We start from the raw sequence: 20969 nt of genomic DNA on the forward strand, positions 1-20969 counted from the left end.
AGCATAATCCCAAAGCCTTTTGAACAAGGCTGAGAATTGAGCTACAGTGACACCTTGAGATTGCTAAAATGTAATTTATTTGTTTTCACAGGGAGTGGTTCCAAAATATATTAAAATAATGTATTTTGGAACCTTCCCAATGCATCAGGAAGTTAGATCCAGACCCGAAACATTGGCTCTATTCTCTCTTCACAGATGCTGTCAGACCTGCTGAGATTTTCCAGCATTTTTCTGTTTTTGTTTCAGATTCCAGCATCCACAGTATTTTGTTTTTATATCAAGGTGTTAGATTTCCTGGCTGGTCTGTGCTGTTGACAACCAGGGGAGTTATTGGGTAAGGGATTAGAATCAGCTTCAGCTTCAGGGTTGAGTATGGAAGACAATAAGACATGGTGCCAGCAGTGGGTAGCACTCTTGGCTCTGAATCACAGAATTTTGGGTTCATGCCTTGTCTGGGTGCAAAGATCCAGGCTGACACTGCACATGCAGAGGGAGTGCTGCACTGTCAGAGATGCTGTCTTTCAGATCAGTTAAGCTGAGGCCTCATCGGTCAATCTGCTTGGATAGACGTAAAAACAAAAATGCCATGGCACTGTTTTCAAGAAGAGCAAGAGAGATATCCCCGCCGTTGTGTTATTTATGCTCTAATCAACATCATACACATTGTTAAGAAAGCCCCCCAAAGCCGCTACTTTCTCAGAAGACTAAGGAAATTTGGCATGTCAGCTACGACTCTCACCAACGTTTACAGAGGCACCATAGAAAGCATTCTTTCTGGTTGTATCACAGCTTGGTATGGCTCCTGCTCTGCCCAAGACCACAAGGAACTACAAAGAGTTGTGCATGTAGCCCAATCCATCACCCAAACCAGCCTCCCATCCATTGACTCTGTCTATACTTCCCGCTGCCTCGGCAAAGCAGCCAGCATAATTAAGGACCCCACGCACCCCGGACATTCTCTCTTCCACCTTCTTCCGTCGGGAAAAAGATACAAAACATAGAAGATAGAAGCAGGAAAGTGGGGTTCGGCTGGGGGTGCACAGACACGGCAGCACAGTGGTTAGCACCGCTGCCTCACAGCGCCAGGGGCCTGGGTTTGATTCCCGGCTCGGGTCACTGTCTGTGTGGAGTTTGCACATTCTCCCCGTGTCTGCGTGGGTTTCCTCCGGGTGCTCCGGTTTCCTCTCATGGTCTGAAAGACGTGCGGGTTAGGGTGCATCGGCCGTGCTGAATTCTCCCTCAGTGTTACCCAAACAGGCGCAGGAGTGCGGCGACTAGGGGATTTTCACAGTAACTTCATTGCGGTGTTAATGTAAGCCTTACTTGTGACACTAATAAATAAACTTTAAACAAAAACAATCAGAGCAGGAGTGAATCAGCGATGAATGAAGTGTCCGGGGGGCGGGGCTTTGACCCCGGCCTCTGGGACTCGGACCCGGTGAGGGGCGGAACCATTGTCCGGGGACACATTCTCCCCCGGTGCCGGTGGTTTCCGGATCCGGTGCAGCTTCATGTGGCTCTGGGTGGCTCGGGGGATCCTCCGGCCTGGAGTCCGGGGCCCGACCTGGGGCTGCGCTCAGGCGGTGGGCCGGACCGGCGGCTTCCTGCGGGGCTCGGCCCAGCGCAGCAGCTCCGGCGGCGGCGGGGAGAGGGAGGCCGAGGCAGGGCTGGAGGAAACCATCAGGTGAAGATAGTTCATTCAATCAGTCATCACTAGTTAACTCCCATTAACTACCGCATCATTAGTTAACTCCCATTAACTACCGCATCATTAGTTAACTCCCATTAACTACCGCATCATTAGTTAACTCCCATTAACTACCGCATCATTAACTTATATTAACTACTGCATCATTAGTTAACACCCACTAACTACCACATCATTAGTAACTAATTACAACTTACAGTAACTACCACATTATTAATTAACTTCCTAACCACAACTAGACAACTTACATGAACCATATTACTATATTATTCATGAACCCGGTTACTACTGCAACACTAGCTAATAATAACTACCACGTTATTCGTTAACTCAGAGTTACCACTGTAACACTAGCTAACTCAGTTACTACCTTGTTTTGATTTATTATTGTCACATGTATTAACATACAGTGAAAAGTATTGTTTCTTGCGCACTATACAGACAAAGCATACCGTTCATAGAGAAGGAAATGAGAGAGTGCAGAATGTAGTGTTACAGTCATAGCTAGGGTGTAGAGAAAGATCAACTTAAGAGTTAGGCAACTGTTAGTTACTACTGCAACACTAGCTAACTCCAGTAACTACCATATTATAAAATTTGCACTATTATAAGTTTAGTTAACTCACACTAATGACAATAACATCGATAGACTCTTAATTGTCGTAGTAACCCTTAACCATAGAATTTTGATTAAAATATTAATGCAACTGCTGATTGGATTTGAGGATAGGGATGTTTTGCTGCAATTGTATAGGCCGTTGGTGAGGCCACACCTGGAGTGTTGTGTGCAGTTTTGGTGTCCTTATCTGAAGAAGGATGTCCTTGCTATAGAGGGAGTGCAGCAAAAGTTTACCAGGCTGATTTGTGGGATGGCAGGTCTGTCATATGAGGAAAGTCTAAGTCGGTTAGGATTATATTCACTGGAGTTTAGAAGAGTGAGAGGGGATCTCATAGAAACTTATAAAATTCTAACAGGGTTAGACGGGGTAGATTCAGAAAGAATCCCAATGGTGGCAGAGTCCAGAACTAGGGATCATAGTTTGCGGAAAAGGAGTAAACCTTTTAGAACCGAGGTGAGGAGAAATTTCTTCACTCGGAGGGTGGTGAATGTGTGGAATTCACTACCACAGAATGTGGTTGAGGCCAAAATGTTGTCTGATTTCAAGAAGAAATTATAACTCTTGGGGCTAAAGGGATCAAGGGATATGGGGGGAGGAAGAGGAGGGATCAGGATATTGAATTTGATGATCAGCCACGATCAAAATGAATGGTGGAGCAGGCTCGAAGGGCTGAATGGCCTCCTTCTGCTTCTTGTTTCTTTAACTAGTAGTAACCAGAGGAACTAACATTGGTAGTAATTGATAACTAGCAGTAATTGCAAATTAATAATTACCAATTGATAACTATAATACATTCATGAAAGCCAGAATGATGATATTTACAATATACTTGTGTTCCGGCACTTAAAATAATCCAGTATTAACCTTATTAAAGACCAGTTTGTTGAGCTGTGCGGTATAAATCAGACTATTTTCTCATTCACGAACCTGGCACAGGAATTTGGACAATGATTCCGTCTAGTGTTCCAAAGACATTTTCACAAATAGAGGGCAAAAAATAACAATTGTAATTTTACTTAATTTCATTTCTTAATAACCTGATAATGTGCCTTTAGCTTTGTATTGTAGACCGTAAACCAAGCAGCTAGCTCCAGACAACACCCGTTTTAAAACAAAACCTTAACCAGTATTAACAAGTGAACCATAATATTAAAAATGTTCAAACACGGCACAGTGGTTAGCGCTGGGACCTGGGTTCAATTTCTGGCTCGGGTCACTGTCTGTGTGGAGTCTGCACGTTCTCCCTGTGTCTGCGTGGGTTTCCTCCCACAGCCCAAAGGCGTGCGGGTTAGGTGGATTGGCCGTGCTAAATTACCCTTTAGTGTCCAAAGATGTACGGGTTGCGCTCATTGGCCATGCTAAATTGCTCCTTAGTGTCCCGGGATGCGTAAATTAAAGGGATTAGCGGGGTAAATATATTGGGTTACAGGGATAGGGCCTAGGTGGGATTGTTGTTGGTGCAGACTCGACGGGCTGAGTGGCCTCCTTCTGCACTGTAGGGTTTCTATGATGACACTGTGGTTAAAACAATCTGTATTGACTGCATGGTTAGTTTGTAATATTCATTAAAGGTGCTTTTTGAATTGACGGGTAGATTTAGGAAAATATTACTGTGCAATTTCCACCTCTACTTGCAGAGCTGAGAAGAGGAAGTTAAAAGCTATTAAGTTGCGGAGAATTCAGATAGAGTTGGGTCTTTCTGGGCCCCCTCCACGGTCCCTAACAACGGAGGCAATGGAGCAGATCAGGTAAGAGTTAAAGCCAGGCCTGTTAACTATGAAATGGTTGGTGTTTGTCAGCCTGGAACTTGGACAACCGTCCGGATGTGGCTGGGCCTTCCTGACGACTCAGGTGAGTAAACACCCTGTCTGTTGTTGCGAGGGACAGATCCAGAAGGTACAATCCCTGGCCTGTCAGCTGAGGTGCTGGGATTGGATTCAGTGTACTGGGCCAGGGGGAGATGAAGAGAAAACAGCCAGGGTTTGTGTGGTCACCCAGTATTGACTCATCTGGGCCTCCCAAGAATTAATAGCCAGGCAAACGTTTGCTCGGGTGGCAGGACGCTAGATTTTTATTGGGTAATAGTATCGAGGGATATGGGTAAAGCTGGGTACGTGGGGTTGGAAAATTGATGGGCTATCGTAGAATCCCTACAGTACAGGAGACCATTTGGCCCATCGAGTCTGTACCGAACACAATCCCATCCAGGCCCTATTCCCATAACCCCACACATTTACCCTGCTAATCGAGACAGAGGAGGGGCCAAAAGAGGTGGGGGAGTAGCGGTATTGGTTGGAGAGCATATTACAGCGGTGCAGAGGGAGGACAATTCGGAGGAGTCGTGTAGCGAGTCACTCTGGGTGGAGCTTAGAAACAGGAAAGGCGCAGTCACTATGTTGGGGGTGTACTACAGGCCCCCCAACAGCCCAAGGGAAGTGGAAGAATGGATATGTCAGGAGATACTGGATAGGTGCAGGAAATATAGGGTTGTTGTAGTGGGAGACTTCAATTTCCCTGGTATAGACTGGAAATCGCTGAGGGCAGGGACTCTGGATGGTGAGGCATTTGTAAAATGTGTACAGGAGGGTTCGTTGGAACAATATGTGGACAGCCCAACTAGAGAGGGGGCTATACTGGACCTGGTGCTGGGGAATGAGCCCGGTCAGGTCTTCAAAGTTTTGGTCGGGGAACATGTGGCAAATAGTGACCACAATTCTGTTAGCTTTAGGATAGTGATGGAAAAGGATGAGTGGTGTCCCAAGGGTAAGGTGTTGGATTGGGGGAAGGCTAACTTTATTGGGATCAGGCAGAAATTGGCAGCTCTTGATTGGGAGAGGCTGTTTGAGGGTAAATCCACATCTGGTATGTGGCAGTCTTTTAAGGAACGGTTGTTAGGGCTACAGGACAAGCATGTGCCTGTAAAAAAGAAGGATAGGAAGGGTAGGATTAGAGAACCGTGGATAACCAGGGAAATTGAGGGACTGGTCAAAAGGAAAAGAGAGGCGTATGTTAGGTCCAAGCAGCTAAAAACGGAGGGAGCTCTGGAGGAGTATAATGAAAGTAGGAAAATACTCAAACGGGGAATTAGAAGAGCAAAAAGGGGTCACGAAATGTTCTTGGCAGACAGGATTAAGGAGAATCCCAAGGCATTTTATTCATACGTTAGGAACAAAAGGGTTGTAAGGGAAAAAATCGGACCTCTCAGGGGCAAAAGTGGGGACTTATGCTTGGAGCCCAAAGAGGTAGGGGAGATCCTAAATGAATACTTTGCGTCGGTATTCACTAAGGAGAGGGATGTGTTGACTGGGAGTGTCTCGGAGGGGAGTGTTGAACCGTTGGAGAAAATCTCCATTACAAAGGAGGAAGTGTTAGGTTTGTTAGAGAATATAAAGACTGACAAATCCCCAGGGCCTGATGGAATCTATCCAAGGCTGCTCAGGGAGACGAGAGGTGAAATCGTTGGGCCTCTGACGCAAATCTTTGTCTCGTCACTGGACACAGGTGAGGTCCCAGAGGATTGGAGGATAGCCAATGTGGTCCCGTTATTTAAGAAGGGTAGGAAGGATAACCCGGGTAATTATAGGCCGGTGAGCTTGACGTCCGTGGTGGGGAAGTTGTTGGAGAAGATTCTTAAAGATAGGATGTATGCGCATTTAGAAAGGAATAAACTCATTAACGATAGTCAACATGGTTTTGTGAGGGGGAGGTCATGCCTCACGAACCTGGTGGTGTTTTTTGAAGAAGTGACCAAAATGGTTGACGAAGGAAGGGCCGTGGATGTTGTCTATATGGATTTTAGTAAAGCATTTGACAAAGTCCCTCATGGTAGGCTAGTGAAAAAGGTTGGATCCCATGGGATAAAGGGGGAGGTGGCTAGATGGGTGGAGAACTGGCTTGGTCATAGAAGACAGAGGGTGGTAGTGGAAGGGTCTTTTTCCGGCTGGAGGCCTGTGACTAGTGGTGTTCCGCAGGGCTCTGTATTGGGACCTCTGCTGTTTGTGATTTATATAAATGATCTGGAAGAAGGAGTAACTGGGGTGATCAGTAAGTTTGCGGACGACACAAAACTGGCAGGACTTGCAGATAGTGAGGAACATTGTCAGAGGCTACAGAAGGATATAGATAGGCTGGAAATTTGGGCAAGGAAATGGCAGATGGAGTTCAATCCTGATAAATGCGAAGTGATGCATTTTGGTGGGAATAATGTAGGGAGGAGCTACACGATAAATGGAAGAACCATAAAGGGTGTAGAGACGCAGAGGGACCTGGGTGTGCAAGTCCACAGATCTTTGAAGGTGACGTCACAGGTGGAGAAGGTGGTGAAGAAGGCATATGGCATGCTTGCCTTTATAGGACGGGGCATAGAGTATAAAAGTTGGGGTCTGATGTTGCAGATGTATAGAACGTTGGTTCGGCCGCATTTGGAATACTGCGTCCAGTTCTGGTCGCCACACTACCAGAAGGACGTGGAGGCTTTGGAGAGAGTACAGAGGAGGTTTACCAGGATGTTGCCTGGTATGGAGGGGCTTGGTTATGAGGAGAGATTGGGGAAACTGGGATTGTTCTCCTTGGAAAGACGGAGGATGAGGGGAGACTTAATAGAGGTGTATAAAATTATGAAAGGCATAGATAGGGTGAACGGTGGGAAGCTTTTCCCCGGGTCGGTGGTGACGTTCACGAGGGGTCATAGGTTCAAGGTGAAGGGGGGGAGGTTTAACACAGATATCAGAAGGACATATTTCACACAGAGGGTCGTGGGGGCCTGGAATGTGTTGCCGGGCAAGGTGGTGGAGGCGGACACACTGGGAACGTTTAAGACTTATCTAGACAGCTATATGAACGGAGTGGGAATGGAGGGATACAAAAGAGTGGTCTAGTTTGGACCAGGGAGCGGCGCGGGCTAATTGTTCCTGGTTTCTCGTTTCAAGGCTTCATTCTACAATCATCTTGCTGGTGCCAGTACAGAGTGAGACTGCGGATAGTTGGGAACCTGTCTCGGGGGCAGGGAATTCATATGGTGTTCGTGGAAGTGGAAATGACTAGGGTTGGGAAGCATTTTCCGATCGGGGCCATTGTGATCTCCTGGACTCGTTTCGATCGCCTCAGGGGGTCGGAGAGGAATTTCCCAGATTTTTTTTTCCCCATATTGGCCCTGGGGTTTTTCACTCTGGGTTTTCGCCTCTCCCTGGAGATCACATGGTCTGGAATGGGGGGGTGGGGGTAAGTTAATAGGTTGTAATGAACAAAGCATCGTAGCTGTGAGGGACAGCTCGGTGGATAGGATATTGGTATGTAGATAGGCTGGAAAATTGGGCGGGGATCCTGGATTCAGGATTCAATCCTGGACCGGGGAGCGGCGCGGGCTTGGAGGGCCGAAGGGCCTGTTCCTGTGCTGTATTGTTCTTTGTTCTTTGTTAATCCCCCTGACACTAGGGTCAATTTAGCATGGCCAATCCACGTAACTCACACATCTTTGGGAGCAAACCGGAGCACTCGGAGGAAACCCACGCAGACACGGGGAGAATGTGCAAACTCCACACAGACAGTGACCCGAGGTCAGAATTGAACCTGGCTCCCTGGCGCTGTGAGGCAGTGATGCTAACCACTGTGCCACCTGAAATCTCTATGATCTCATTGAATGGCGGAACAGACTCGAGGGCTGAATGGTCTCCTATTCCTATACCCCTTACTCACCCACAACAACAGAGGACACGGCACTAGGAAAGTAACTAATGTGCATGAAGTGCTGTTTCTGAGGGAGGTAATTAAATATATAGAAACTCGTTCCTGTACAAGTTCTGCTCCATTGCGTATTGCTAAATTTCAAACAGTGTATAATTATTTGATGTGCATCAGGTTTTTGAGGACCAAGTTTCCAGAGGAGTGGAGCGTGTCACAGTTGGCAGAGGGATTTTCAGTAAGCGAAGATGCTATCCGGCGAGTGCTGAGGAGTAAGTTTAAGCCTTCGTTGCAGAGAAGGATGAAGCAGGATGCCAGTGTTTGTGGAGCGAGGCAGACTGTCCCTCAGCTGACTGCCAGTCCACCCAGCGGAAAGGCACTGGTCGAATCTAAACTCATCACGGCTCGGGAACCATTGCCCAGACTCTCTCAGGGGACGACGACTGCACTTCCCCCACAATCTGTCTCAAATGGCAGATTGCACAATCGCATTGCAAAGGAGACTGGGCGAATCAGTCGTACTCAACAGAACAAGAAACTCGGAGTTCAGAGCAGCCCTGACATGGTGAAGGCCAGGGAGAGGGAAGAGTGCAGCTCACCTGACACACAACATCCACCGGGTGTTCAAGAAACCGATGAGGAATTGCAGGAACTCGCTGCAAACCAGTTGAAAGTTGTGCAGAAGGGCTCTGAGTTTTACGACTGTGAAGGCAATTTTCTTTATAGAATTCATAATGTAGACTCCTTAAATAACCCCAAACAGGAAACCTAACTTGTACAATCCAGTCGTTTATGAAAAAAATTTCATTTCTATAGCACCTTTCACAATCCCAGGACAACCCAAAGTGTTTCACGGCCAATGAAGTATTTTTGAAGTGTAGTCACTGACTACGTGTCAGAATTGCAGCAGTCAATCTGCACATAGCAAACTTCCCCCAAACAGTAATGTGATAACGACCTGATATTAGGGAACGTCACAGCTACCCAGTTACTTCATACTTCACTCCCCTCGAGAGACCAGGCACACGGCCTTTATTCAAGCTATAGCAGGGGCAGTTGGCTCCCACAAGGTGGCATACAGACTCACTGAATGATACATTGCATCAGTAATTATACGTTTGGTTATCTTACAAGTAATTTGTATATACCAATCATAAGTATACATTTGCTCTGAAGTCAATGATTTCTGTCAGGTGAATAAAGTTAACCATTTACAATCTTTAAGTGATTTGTCTAATTGTAATATTCAATTACTTAATAAAGCGCATCCACATTACACCATCCAAAATCCACATTGTCGACCTGGAGCCTCCCCAGGCTTGGCCCCGGCAGGCATAGCCCCAAGGGAATTGATCCGGTAAGTCTACACCCCCGGGGGCTGAACCCCAGATGGTTGCAAATAATCTACATCGTGCTATATTGGTTTGTTTTGTTTATAATTTATTATTGTGAAAGTGTAATTCATTGTGAAATTATGATATTTGATTTGTGTTGGATGAATTGTTTTGAATAAAAAGATTGGCTTGAGCCATGGCTTGTTACCTCCTTGTGGTTTATCAAAGTTCCCGTTCCGTCTCTCCATTCTTCATCTTGTTTGTGCAGCTTTGGGAACTTCTCAGCAGCTTCCCAGCGTAACTTTACTGTACTCCATTCATAGGGAACTCTGCTGCACTCTGGCTTTAGCCCCGTCACCAGATCTAGTTTTGTAATGCTGGTTGCTTGAGGGATAAATATTGACTAGGACACGAGGTGGAACGCCCCATCTCTCCGAGTAATGCTAGGATCATTTACATCTACGTGAAAGTATATGGGAGCTCGGTGTGCTCTTTCATCTGGAAGATGGCACCTTCGACAGTGCAGCTCTCCCTCGGCACCTTCGACAGTGCAGCACTCCCTCGGCACCTTCGACAGTGCAGCACTCCCTCGGCACCTTCGACAGTGCAGCACTCCCTCGGCACCTTCGACAGTGCAGCACTCCCTCGGCACCTTCGACAGTGCAGCACTCCCTCGGCACCTTCGACAGTGCAGCACTTGCTCGACGTCTGGGACAGTGCAGCACTCCCTCGGCATCTGGGACAGCGCAGCACTCCCTCAGCGTCTGGGACAGTGCAGCTCTTCTTCAGCGCTTAGGACAGTGCAGTGCTCCCTCAGTTGTGTGTTAGATTTTACACTCCAGTCTCTGGAATGGAACTTGAATCTACTTCTATGCGACAGGGAGGCACGGTAGCACAGTGGTTAGCACTGCTGCTTCACAGCTCCAGGGTCCCGGGTTCGATTCCCGGCTCGGGTCACTGTCTGTGTGGAGTTTGCACATTCTCCTCGTGTCTGCGTGGGTTTCCTCCGGGTGCTCCGGTTTCCTCCCACAGTCCAAAGATGTGCGGGTTAGGTTGATTGGCCAGGTTAAAAATTGCCCCTTAGAGTCATGAGATGCGTAGGTTAGAGGGATTAGTGGGTAAAATATGTGGGGGTAGGGCCTGGGTGGGATTGTGGTCGGTGCAGACTCGATGGGCCGAATGGCCTCCTTCTGCACTGTAGGGTTTCTATGACTTCACCATTTGCAGCCCGCCCTCCTTTCTAATGGGGCCTTGATAGACTTCAGGACTGCTGCTTGCTCCTGGTTCCTCGTCCAAAGTTTCCATTCCCTGTGATTGAACGCTGAACAACTTGGAAACTGCAGACCAGAACCTGAGCCAACACACTGGCCCTCAGTGAGTGGGGAGAGGATTCGGTTTGCAGGAGTCACCGGGTAACTGTACTCCAATCAGCGGTAACAGCGAGAGCAGGGAGTAATTGATGTTTGATTTTATTCTGACATGCTGGGATAACGGATTCTGTTAAGTTGGGATGTGTATGGAATTAGATTTGTTCTGACAGTGACAGGAGATATTCCTGTGAACAGTGAATTCCAGGATGGTTATACTCTGTGCTGTCACTGAGAAAAACTTCCTCTTGTTCTGTTGTAAAGTTTAGTACATAGTCGTAGTTTACTGTTTAAAAAAATTAAATGTTCTGTATTTTCAATGCATGTGCGGCTATTCTGCTGAAACAAATAATGAAACAGAACAATTGTTGCTGTTGATTTTTGTAAGTCAGTCTGTAGCGAGATAGAGTAAAGCTCCCTCTACACTGTCCCCATCAAACACTCCCAAGACAGGTACAGCACGGGGTTAGATACAGAGTAAAGCTCCCTCCACACTGTCCCCATCAAACACTCCCAGGACAGGTACAGCACGGGGTTAGATACAGAGTAAAGCTCCCTCTACACTGTCCCCCATCAAACACTCCCAGGACAGGTACAGCACGGGGTTAGATACAGAGTAAAGCTCCCTCTACACTGTCCCCATCAAACACTCCCAGGACAGGTACAGCACAGGGTTAGATACAGAGTAAAGCTCCCTCCACACTGTCCCCATCAAACACTCCCAGGACAGGTACAGCACGGGGTTAGATACAGAGTAAAGCTCCCTCTACACTGTTGCCCCATCAAACACTCCCAGGACAGGTACAGCACAGGGTTAGATACAGAGTAAAGCTCCCTCGACACTGTTGCCCCATCAAACACCCCCAGGACAGGTACAGCATGGGGTTGGACAGAAAGTAAAGATCCCTCCAATTTGCCCTATAACAAGCCTCAGCCTAAAGTTCTGAACAATATCTCCACCATTGTGGCATTTGGCTCTTTTCCATGACCGTCTGAATCCTCTGCGACTGAATTAAGGATGTTGTGTATGAAGGACCCATGTACACTTGGAGCTGGACAGAGATCATCTGGGGGGCATTGTGGCACAATGGTTAGCACTGCTGCCTCACAGCGCCAGGGACCTAGGTTCAATTCCAGCTTTGGGTGACTGGAGTTTGCACATTCTCCTTGCGTCTACGTGGGTTTCCTCCGGGTGCTCCGGTTTCCTCCCACAGTCCGAAAGACGTGCATTGGCTGTGCCAAATTCTCCCTCAGTGTACCCGAACAGGCGCCGGAGTGTGGCAACAAGGGGATTTTCACAGTAACCTCATTGTAGTGTTAATGTAAGCCTACTTGTGACACCACTTAAACTTTAGTACCTTTACCCAGAAGGATGTGGCGTATGTTTAATGAACATATTATGTGGGACAAGGTATTTCAGACTAGTCCAGTTAAAGACTATGAGCAGAAGATGCTGGAAATGTTCAAGTCTTGATGTGGAGATGCCGGCGTTGGACTGGGGTGAACACAGTAAGGAGTCTAACAACACCAGGTTAAAGTCCAATAGGTTTATTTGGTAGCAAACGCCACTAGCTTTTGGAGCGCTGCTCCTTCGTCAGGTGAGTGGGAGATCTGCTCATAAACAGCAAACAGGGCATATAAAGACACAAACTCAATTTACAGAATAATGAATAATGATTGGAATGTGAGTCTTTACAGCTAATCAAGTCTTAAAGGTACATTGTCTGTACCTTAAAGGTACATTGTCTGTACTTTTAAGACTTGATTAGCTGTAAAGACTCGCATTCCAATCATTATTCATTATTCTGTAAATTGAGTTTGTGTCTTTATATGCCCTGTTTGCTGTTTATGAGCAGATCTCCCACTCACCTGACGAAGGAGCAGCGCTCCGAAAGCTAGTGGCGTTTGCTACCAAATAAACCTGTTGGACTTTAACCTGGTGAAACCTTTAAACCTCCTGGTTTAACCTGAGGTGTTAGACTCCTTACTGTGTTCAAGTTTGGCAGTGCGGGAGAGTGTGTGTGTTGTGTGTGTGCTGTCTCTACTCCTGCTCCAGTTCCAGCTCCACTTCTTGTTGCGGGTCCGGATGCGGAAGGCACAATGAGCTCTGATGTGCAGCGGGTTCTGGAAGCCGCTGACTTTGCGGCGAAAAAGCACAAAAGTCAGCGACGCAAAGACCCGGAGGGGACTCCATACATCAACCACCCACTGGGTAAGACTCCGATCAGAGTTACTGATCCAACTCGACTCCCCAAAAGGGGTTCCTGGAGACAAAACATTGTTGCATAATGAATAAATACATTTGCAACATTCAACTAAAAAGCACCAAAAGTTTTCGGTCGGTGAAAAAGTTACTAGAGTGAATTTTGATGATAAAGTAGTTGGGACAAGTTCTCCGCTTTATTTCAAGTCCAGCAGTTTTTTTTGGAGGGTTCCCCCGGTAATTGGAAGGGGAGCCGGAGAATTGTGGATTTTTTTGTGATTCAAATTCCAAGCTTATTTCAAGGTAATTTAGAAAAATTAAATGAAAGCAGCTCCATGCTGTGAGCTGTCATGGTGACTGGCTTCACCCAGGGGAGGGCGAGCACTTGTTGAAACAACAGAAGAATGAATCCCTGTGAAACTGCCCCCTTGGGGAGTTGGAAAAGTGAGGATGGCTGAATGATCCGCCCCTGTTATTGGGATGTACCTCGGCAGGGAAGGGAGTGGAGCCATCAGGCCAATGAAATAAATAGGAATAAGTTTCTGGTGTAGGGTTTGTGTCTCTGAGAAAAATGGGAGAATTGAAATTGGTGATAACATCACACAGGCAGGTGTTACTTAAGACAGAGCGTGTCCATACATTGGGACGTACAGTGGTTCGCACTGCTGCCTCACAGTGCCAGGGACCCAGGTTTGATTCCTGGCGTGGGTGTGTGTGGAGATCTCCCACTCACCTGACGAAGGAGCAGTGCTCTGAAAGCTAGTGGCGTTTGCTACCAAATAAACCTGTTGGACTTTAACCTGGTGTTGTTAGACTCCTTACTGTGTGGAGTTTGTACATTCTCCCCGTGTCTGCGTGGGTTTCCTCCCACACTCCAAAGGTGTGCGCAGTAAGAAGTCTCACAACACCAGGTTAAAAAGTCCAGCAGGTTTATTTGATATCACGAGCTTTCGGAGCGCTGCTCCTTCAGGTGAGTGGAGAGGTGGGTTCACAAACATAGCATAAAAAACATAGCAATTGCAAAATAATTACAGATTGGAATGTGAAGAATGGTTGGAATGCGAGTCTTTACAGGTAATCAAGTCTTTACAGGTACAAACAATGTGAACAGTGTGTGTGGAGAGAGGGATAATAGGTTAAAGAGGTATGAATTGTCTCAAACTGGGGCAGTTAGTAGGAAAGCTCGTGATTCCAAGTAAACCTGTTGGACTTTAACCTGGCATTGTGAGACTTCTTACTGTGCCCATCCCAGTCCAACGCCGGCATCTCCACATCAAAGATGTGCAGGTTAGGTAGATTGGCCATGCTAAATTACTGCTTAGTGTTTCAAAATGTGCAGTTTAGGGAGATTATTACGTTGCTAACATGTGGGGTTATGGGTAAGATGCTCTGTTAGAAAGTTGTTGCCGAATGGCCTCCTTCGACACTATGATTGCAAGTCTGTTGAGTGCTGGTTCTGCAGCAACAGAGAAAGTGGTCATTCAGCCCATTGTGCTTGTGCTAGCTCTTTAAGGGAGCTATCAAATTGGTCTCTCCTTTCCCTTTCGAAATTTCCTGTTGAATCAGCTTCCATCACCCTTTCAGACAGCGTCTTCCATAAAATCCCATATCCCATGGCTAATTATTCTAACCTGCACACCTTTGGACCCTAAGGGGCAATTTAGCATGGCCAATCCCCCTAACCTACACATCTTTGGATACTAAGGAGCAATTTAGCATGGCCAATCGACCTAACTGACGCATCTTTGAAGTGTGGGAGGAAACCCAGATCACCAGATCCAGACCACAACTCACTGAATGCTCAGCCCACACCCTGCACTCTGACATCCTCTGTCACTATCAGGGATCAATCAGCCACAACACCATGGCTCATTCAAACTCCCCCCAAAACACTTTACCTGGCTTCCTCCCTCCATTCCTCTCTCGGGCTTCTGTCAGCCTGTTTCCCTTGACTGCGTCCGTATTCCTTCATGATCTTCCTTCTGAATTTCATCACTGTGAAGGGCATTAGGGTTAGGGTTATAGTTTTTGTTTCACTCTACTTGGTTTGAAAGTTACTCAGTGGGATTTTTCTGTTTGTTTAAAGGTGTTTCCCGAATTTTGGCCAATGAAGCTGGAATTACAGATGTGGTCACCTTGCAGGTAAACCCCACATAAATCAGGGTCATGGTCACCACACACAGCCCAAACTGTGCCATTTCCAGCTTTCTGGTGGATTGTTTCCAGAATTCACTCTTCAGATAATGGCTTTGATCTTTACCATCCATTTAAACAGAGCTTGAGTTTACAGTAATACATAAGCTTACATTGGATATACACATCATTCAGTCTAACTGGTCTGCCAATGTTAAAGCTCCACACAAGACACCTCTGAGTCTACGCAAGCCTCCTCCGAGTCTGCGCAAGCCTCCTCCGAGTCTGCGCAAGCCTCCTCCTGGTCTGCGCAAGCCTCCTCCTGGTCTGCGCAAGCCTCCTCCTGGTCTGCGCAAGCCTCCTCCTGGTCTGCGCAAGCCTCCTCCGAGTCTGCGCGAGCCTCCTCCGAGTCTGCGCAAGCCTCCTCCGAGTCTGCGCAAGCCTCCTCCGAGTCTGCGCGAGCCTCCTCCTGGTCTGCGCGAGCCTCCTCCGAGTCTGCGCAAGCCTCCTCCGAGTCTGCGCAAGCCTCCTCCTAATCTATACAAAGCAAAATTCTGCAGATGCTGGCAATCTGAAATAACAGAAAATGTTGGAAATACTCAGCAGGGTGGCCTTGGGTAAGATGCTCTTTTGGAGAGTTGGTACCAACTCGATGGGTCAAGTGGCCTCCTTCTGCACTGTAGGAAGTTTATGATTTTACTTAATCTTATCCTATCAGCAAAGCCTTATTTTGTTGTGAAAGACGGCAGCTCTGACAATGCTGCACTCCCTCGGTGCCACCCTCGGTGCTCAATTCCTGATGTGAGGCATGAGGGCAGAACCTTTGAATTAAGAGCTGAGCAGATTAGCTTTGTGTGGCTTTGGTTGGTCCTGAATTGTTCCGTACCCATACTGAGGTATGGAACAATTCAACCATGATGTGTGGCACGATTGAGATTCACGTCTTTTCTTTCTTACAAGGCAGCCCTTCTCCACGATACTGTTGAAGATACAGACACGACATTTGCTGAGATTGAGGAGAGGTTTGGAGAGAAGGTGCGGAGCATTGTCGCTGAGGTGACGGATGATAAGTCTCTTCCGAAGGAGGAGCGAAAGCAGCAACAGATCCAACATGCCCCCCACATCAGCTACGAAGCTAAACTGGTGAAACTGGCAGATAAATTGTACAATCTGCGGGATCTCAAACGCTGCACTCCTGCAGGTCAGCAACACTGTCCTTTCCCTTTCTCTTCCTCCAAATTTCTGCTCAGGACTAGTTATTGTGTGCCCCTGATATCTGGAAATTTAGTGTCAGTGCAGGGAAACACAGCCAGGGTTCCCACTCCTAACTGCCTCCTTGCAAGTTGAGTGAGTTGTGGTTCAAACCCCACTCAAGAACATAATCTAAGCTAGCAAGGTAGTGGAGGAAGATGACATTGTCAGAACTGTTGACCTTTGGAAAATACATTAAGGACTCTACCTGTCTGTTATTGTGGCTCAGGTAATGGTAATTGGTAACAGTTGTTTCTGTTTTTTTTAAAGTTTATTTATTAGTGCCACAAGTAGGCTGACATTAACACTGCAATGAAGTTACTGTGAAAATCCCCAAGTTGCCACACTCCGGCAACTGTTTGGGTACAGAGGGAGAATTTAGCACGCCAATGCACCTAACCAGCACGTCTTTCGGACTGTGGGAGGAAACCGGAGCATTGGAGGAAACCCATGCAGATATGGGGAGAACGTGCAGGCAGTGACCCAAACCGGGAATCGAACCTGGGTCCCTGGTGCTGTGTGGCAGCACTGAGCCACTTTGCCACCCCGTGCTTGTTAGCAAGAGACAAGGGGTTATATAGCTTGAGGGTCATCACTTGGCACCAAGCATGGGGCAAGGTGAGGAGGCAGGCCTCCATGCGCTTCCACAACCCGCTGCAGAGATTGAAACCAGGCCCTTGGCTTCATTCTGTGACACGTTCTAAGCATCTGGCTAACTGAGTCCCCACGGTGACTCAGGTGAATGTTGAAGGTTCCATGGTATTATTTGATGAACTGGGAGTTCCCCCCTCAGGGTCCTGACCAAAGAATAGAATGGGAAATAAAATAGGACTAAGGAATCTGTGGAGGAAATAAAGCCTGATCGCACCCTGACCCTTGTTCTGTTGAATCCTTGTTCAGGCTGGACAGAGAAACGAGTTGAGGACTATTTCACCTGGGCTTCCCGAGTGGTTGCTGGTCTTAGAGGAACAAATCAGACGCTGGAAAAGAGCCTGGATGCACTGTTCAAAGAAAGAAACATTCTCACTGGATAACAAGCTTGAAATAGATTAAACTCTGAGATAGAAGATTGGGAAATGCTTTACATTTAGATCTGTTATTGTGAAATGAAGTTTTTAATAACCATCTTTCAACCAAGGTAATAATCTTTAAATCTAAATATTTGGAAATATGCTTACAATCAGATTTACAATCATAGAGTCAGAGGTTTACAGCATGGAAACAGGCCCTTCGGCCCAACTTGTCCATGCCGCCCTTTTTTTTTAGAACCCCTAAGCTAATCCCAATTGCCCGCATTTGGCCCATATCCCTCTATACCCATCGTACCCATGTCATGCCGAATGCCGCCTTCACCACTCTGTCCACTGGTGATTCCACTTTCAAGGACCTATGAACATGTATCCCTAGATCTCTCTGTTCTGTAACTCTCCCCACCGCCCTACCATTAACTGAGTAAGTCCTGCCCTGGTTCAATCTACCAAAATGCATCACCTCACATTTGTCTAAATTAAACTCCATCTGCCATTCATCAGCCCACTGGCCCAATTGATCAAGATCCCGTTGCAATTGGAGATAACTTTCTTCACTGTCCACTATGCCACCAATCTTGGTGTCATCTGCAAACTTACTAACCATGCCCCCTATATTCTCATCAAAATCATTAATATAAATGACAAGTAACAGTGGGCCCAGCACTGATCCCTGAGGCACACCGCTGGTCACAGGCCTCCAGTTTGAAAAACAACTCTCTACAACCACCCTCTGGCTTCTGTCAAGAAGCCAATTTTGTATCCATTTAGATACCTCACCCTGCATCCCGTGAGATTTAACTTTATGCAACAACTTACCATGCGGATCAGATTTTGTTGGCTGTTGTCGCTGTGAATTCTTCACAGCTTTTTCTTGTAAAATAAAGATTATTGTTCTGTTGGACTAGCATTCTTGTATCATATCTGTGTACTTTTGGTTAATCTGCCCGTTTTGATGCCAAATGATTAAAATTTGTAGGTCTTTTTAAAAACGCTCATTTTCATCCACAAAGATACAGTAGATACATTTTATTTGAGAAGGGCGTTTCTTTATCAGTTCTTTTTGTCTCCATCTTTGAGTCTTCACATCAATCTATTAAGGAATCCACACAAGGATTTATTTTTGCCCAATATGAAAGCACGCTTATTGTGTCAGGAAGCTATGCTTTATAAAAGTTTTGGCATCCTTTCAGAGATCCTTTCAGAGCCTCAGCCATACCCTGGTACTACTGGACGTTAAAATTGCCCAGCTAACCCAACACAGAACTCTGGTAACGTTTCTGACATTTCTCTAACCAGAGTCATCCTATCAGTTTCGACATGGGCTTGCAGAGTTACCTGGGGCTGAGTGAGGAGAATCGCAGCTGCTTTGACAGATTCAGTAGGTTGACTTAAAAGAACTGGTCACTCATACTCTGAAATCTCTGCCTGGTCCCTACAGGATTTCCATTTGCAGATGTGGCATATCAAGCCTCAAAGGACTTACCTCTCCTTCCCAGGGAGCATGGTGGGTAAAGTAAATTAGTTTAATGGCTCTTTGTCGCCAACTACAGTAATTTCTGTCTCCTGGTGGTGACTTGCAGGTTGAACCAATTCTCCCGTACTGCACTGACATTATAATTTTTCATCAGTTACTCTAAATGGTGTCAGGAGCCTTATTTCAAGTTTATTTATTAGTGTCACAAGTAGGGTTCAATTGCCTGCTTGGGTCACTGTCTGTGCGGAGTCTGCACATTCTCCCTGTGTCTGTGTGGGTTTCCTCCGGGTGCTCCGGTTTCTTCCCACAGTCCGAAAGACGTGCTGGTTAGGGTGCATTGGCCGTGCTAAATTCTCCCTCAGTGTACCCGAACAGGCGCCAGAGTGTGGCGGCTAGGGGATTTTCACAGCAACTTCATTGCAGTGTTAATGTAAGTCTACTTGTGACACTAATAAATAAACTTTAACTCCATTGGGAATGTGGGTGTAGTTTGCAGGGGATTGGGTTTTGGTGTTTATCCCAGTTTCTTTCCCCACATGAGGAGAATGGCCCCTGGGTTTGGAGTTTTAAGCAACAGCAACAGGAGGAGGCTGTGGGGAATGATCCTGGGCTGATGTGAGGAATGATCCCAGGCTGATGTGGGGAATGACCCCGGGCTGATGTGGGGAATGACCCCGGGCTGATGTAGGGAATGATCCCGGGCTGATGTGGGGAATGATCCCAGGCTGATGTGGGGAATGATCCCAGGCTGATGTGGGAATGATCCCGGGCTGATGTGGGGAATGATCCCAGGCTGATGTGGGGAATGACCCCAGGCTGATGTGAGGAACGATCCCAGGCTGATGTGGGGAATGATCCCGGGCCGATGTGGGGAATGATCCTGGGCCGATGTGGGGAATGATCCCAGGCTGATGTGAGGAATGATCCCAGGCTGATGTGGGGAATGATCCCGGGCCGATGTGAGGAATGATCCCAGGCTGATGTGAGGAATGATCCCGGGCTGATGTGGGGAATGATCCCGGGCTGATGTGGGGAATGATCCCAGGCTGATGTGGGGAATGATCCCAGGCTGATGTGAGGAATGATCCCGGGCCGATGTGGGGAATGATCCCGGGCCGATGTGGGGAATGATCCCAGGCTGATGTGGGGAATGATCCCAGGCTGATGTGGGGAATGATCCCGGGCTGATGTGGGGAATGATCCCGGGCCGATGTGGGGAATGATCCCGGGCCGATGTGGGGAATGATCCCAGGCTGATGTGGGGAATGATCCCGGGCTGATGTGGGGAATGATCCCGGGCCGATGTGGGGAATGATCCCGGGCTGATGTGGGGAATGATCCCGGGCCGATGTGGGGAATGATCCCGGGCCGATGTGGGGAATGATCCCAGGCTGATGTGGGGAATGATCCCGGGCTGATGTGGGGAATGATCCCAGGCTGATGTGAGGCCTAGCGATCTCAGGTGAAGCCTGTCCTCCGGTTGCTAGGAGACGCGCTGCCGGAAGTGGCCGCGGTGACCCCGGAAGCGGTTCCCGGGACAAGATGGCGGGCCGCTGGGATGCTCCGGAGCCGCCGGATTTCGACATCTTGAAGCGACTCGCCCGGGATCAACTCATCTACTTACTGGAGCAGGTGGGGCACAGAGAGAGAGAGAGAGAGAGCCCGGGGGGTGGGGATAGAGAGGAACACCTGGGGGAGGGTCAGGGAGGGAGAGAGGCGTCTGGAGAGGAAGTGTCTGGAGAAGGAGGGGGGAGGGTCTGGAGAAGGAGGGGGGAGGGTCTGGAGAAGGAGGGGGGAGGGTCTGGAGAAGGAGGGGGGAGGGTCTGGAGAAGGAGGGGGGAGGGTCTGGAGAAGGAGGGGGGAGGGTCTGGAGAAGGAGGGGGGAGGGTCTGGAGAAGGAGGGGGGAGGGTCTGGAGAAGGAGGGGGGAGGGTCTGGAGAAGGAGGGGGGAGGGTCTGGAGAAGGAGGGGGGAGGGTCTGGAGAAGGAGGGGGGAGTGTCTGGAGAAGGAGGGCGGAGGGTCTGGAGAAGGAGGGCGGAGGGTCTGGAGAAGGAGGGCGGAGGGTCTGGAGAAGGAGCGGGGAGGGTCTGGAGAAGGAGGGGGGAGGGTCTGGAGAAGGAGGGGGGAGGGTCTGGAGAAGGAGGGGGGAGGGTCTGGAGAAGGAGGGGG

At 47.9% G+C, this 20969-nt stretch overlaps 3 protein-coding genes across 4 annotated transcripts in view; all 3 read left to right on the plus strand.

Moving 5' to 3' along the window:
* Positions 1-1482: 1482 nt before the first annotated feature.
* Positions 1483-9540, plus strand: ngrn (neugrin, neurite outgrowth associated). The gene is made up of 3 exons (XM_078199921.1): positions 1483-1684; positions 3966-4076; positions 8185-9540. The coding sequence occupies exons 1-3, from the start codon at positions 1512-1514 to the stop codon at positions 8777-8779; spliced, it is 879 nt and encodes a 292-aa protein (XP_078056047.1). The 5' UTR covers positions 1483-1511; the 3' UTR covers positions 8780-9540.
* Positions 9541-12718: 3178 nt separating this feature from the next.
* hddc3 (HD domain containing 3) lies at positions 12719-18310 on the plus strand. The gene is made up of 4 exons (XM_078199922.1): positions 12719-12920; positions 14998-15053; positions 16005-16245; positions 17196-18310. Exons 1-4 carry the CDS (start codon positions 12809-12811, stop codon positions 17327-17329), a joined length of 543 nt encoding a protein of 180 aa, XP_078056048.1. The 5' UTR covers positions 12719-12808; the 3' UTR covers positions 17330-18310.
* A 2000-nt stretch (positions 18311-20310) lies between these two features.
* vps33b (VPS33B late endosome and lysosome associated) overlaps positions 20311-20969 on the plus strand; it is a 45248-nt gene continuing 44589 nt past the window's right edge. The window contains exon 1 of one of the 2 annotated variants that reach the window (XM_078199973.1): positions 20311-20432. Coding sequence is in view for 1 of the 2 variants with exons in the window: in XM_078199972.1 (XP_078056098.1) it covers positions 20343-20432 (90 nt within the window). In the remaining variant the exon portion in view is untranslated. The remainder of the gene's footprint in view (positions 20433-20969) is intronic. The other variant, XM_078199972.1, reaches the window with a different exon arrangement.

This window comes from Mustelus asterias, chromosome 29 (genome assembly GCF_964213995.1).
Source record: "Mustelus asterias chromosome 29, sMusAst1.hap1.1, whole genome shotgun sequence".
NCBI lineage: Eukaryota > Metazoa > Chordata > Chondrichthyes > Carcharhiniformes > Triakidae > Mustelus > Mustelus asterias.

Bases quoted from the DNA above. Each gene is read 5' to 3' on its own strand.
- ngrn (XM_078199921.1), top strand. From the start codon at position 1,512: ATGTGGCTCTGGGTGGCTCGGGGGATCCTCCGGCCTGGAGTCCGGGGC. The intron at 1,685-3,965 runs GTGAAGATAGTT...CTCTACTTGCAG, and splicing joins GGGCTGGAGGAAACCATCAG to AGCTGAGAAGAGGAAGTTAA. The intron at 4,077-8,184 runs GTAAGAGTTAAA...GATGTGCATCAG, and splicing joins GAGGCAATGGAGCAGATCAG to GTTTTTGAGGACCAAGTTTC.
- hddc3 (XM_078199922.1), top strand. From the start codon at position 12,809: ATGAGCTCTGATGTGCAGCGGGTTCTGGAAGCCGCTGACTTTGCGGCG. The intron at 12,921-14,997 runs GTAAGACTCCGA...GTTTGTTTAAAG, and splicing joins ATACATCAACCACCCACTGG to GTGTTTCCCGAATTTTGGCC. The intron at 15,054-16,004 runs GTAAACCCCACA...CTTTCTTACAAG, and splicing joins CAGATGTGGTCACCTTGCAG to GCAGCCCTTCTCCACGATAC.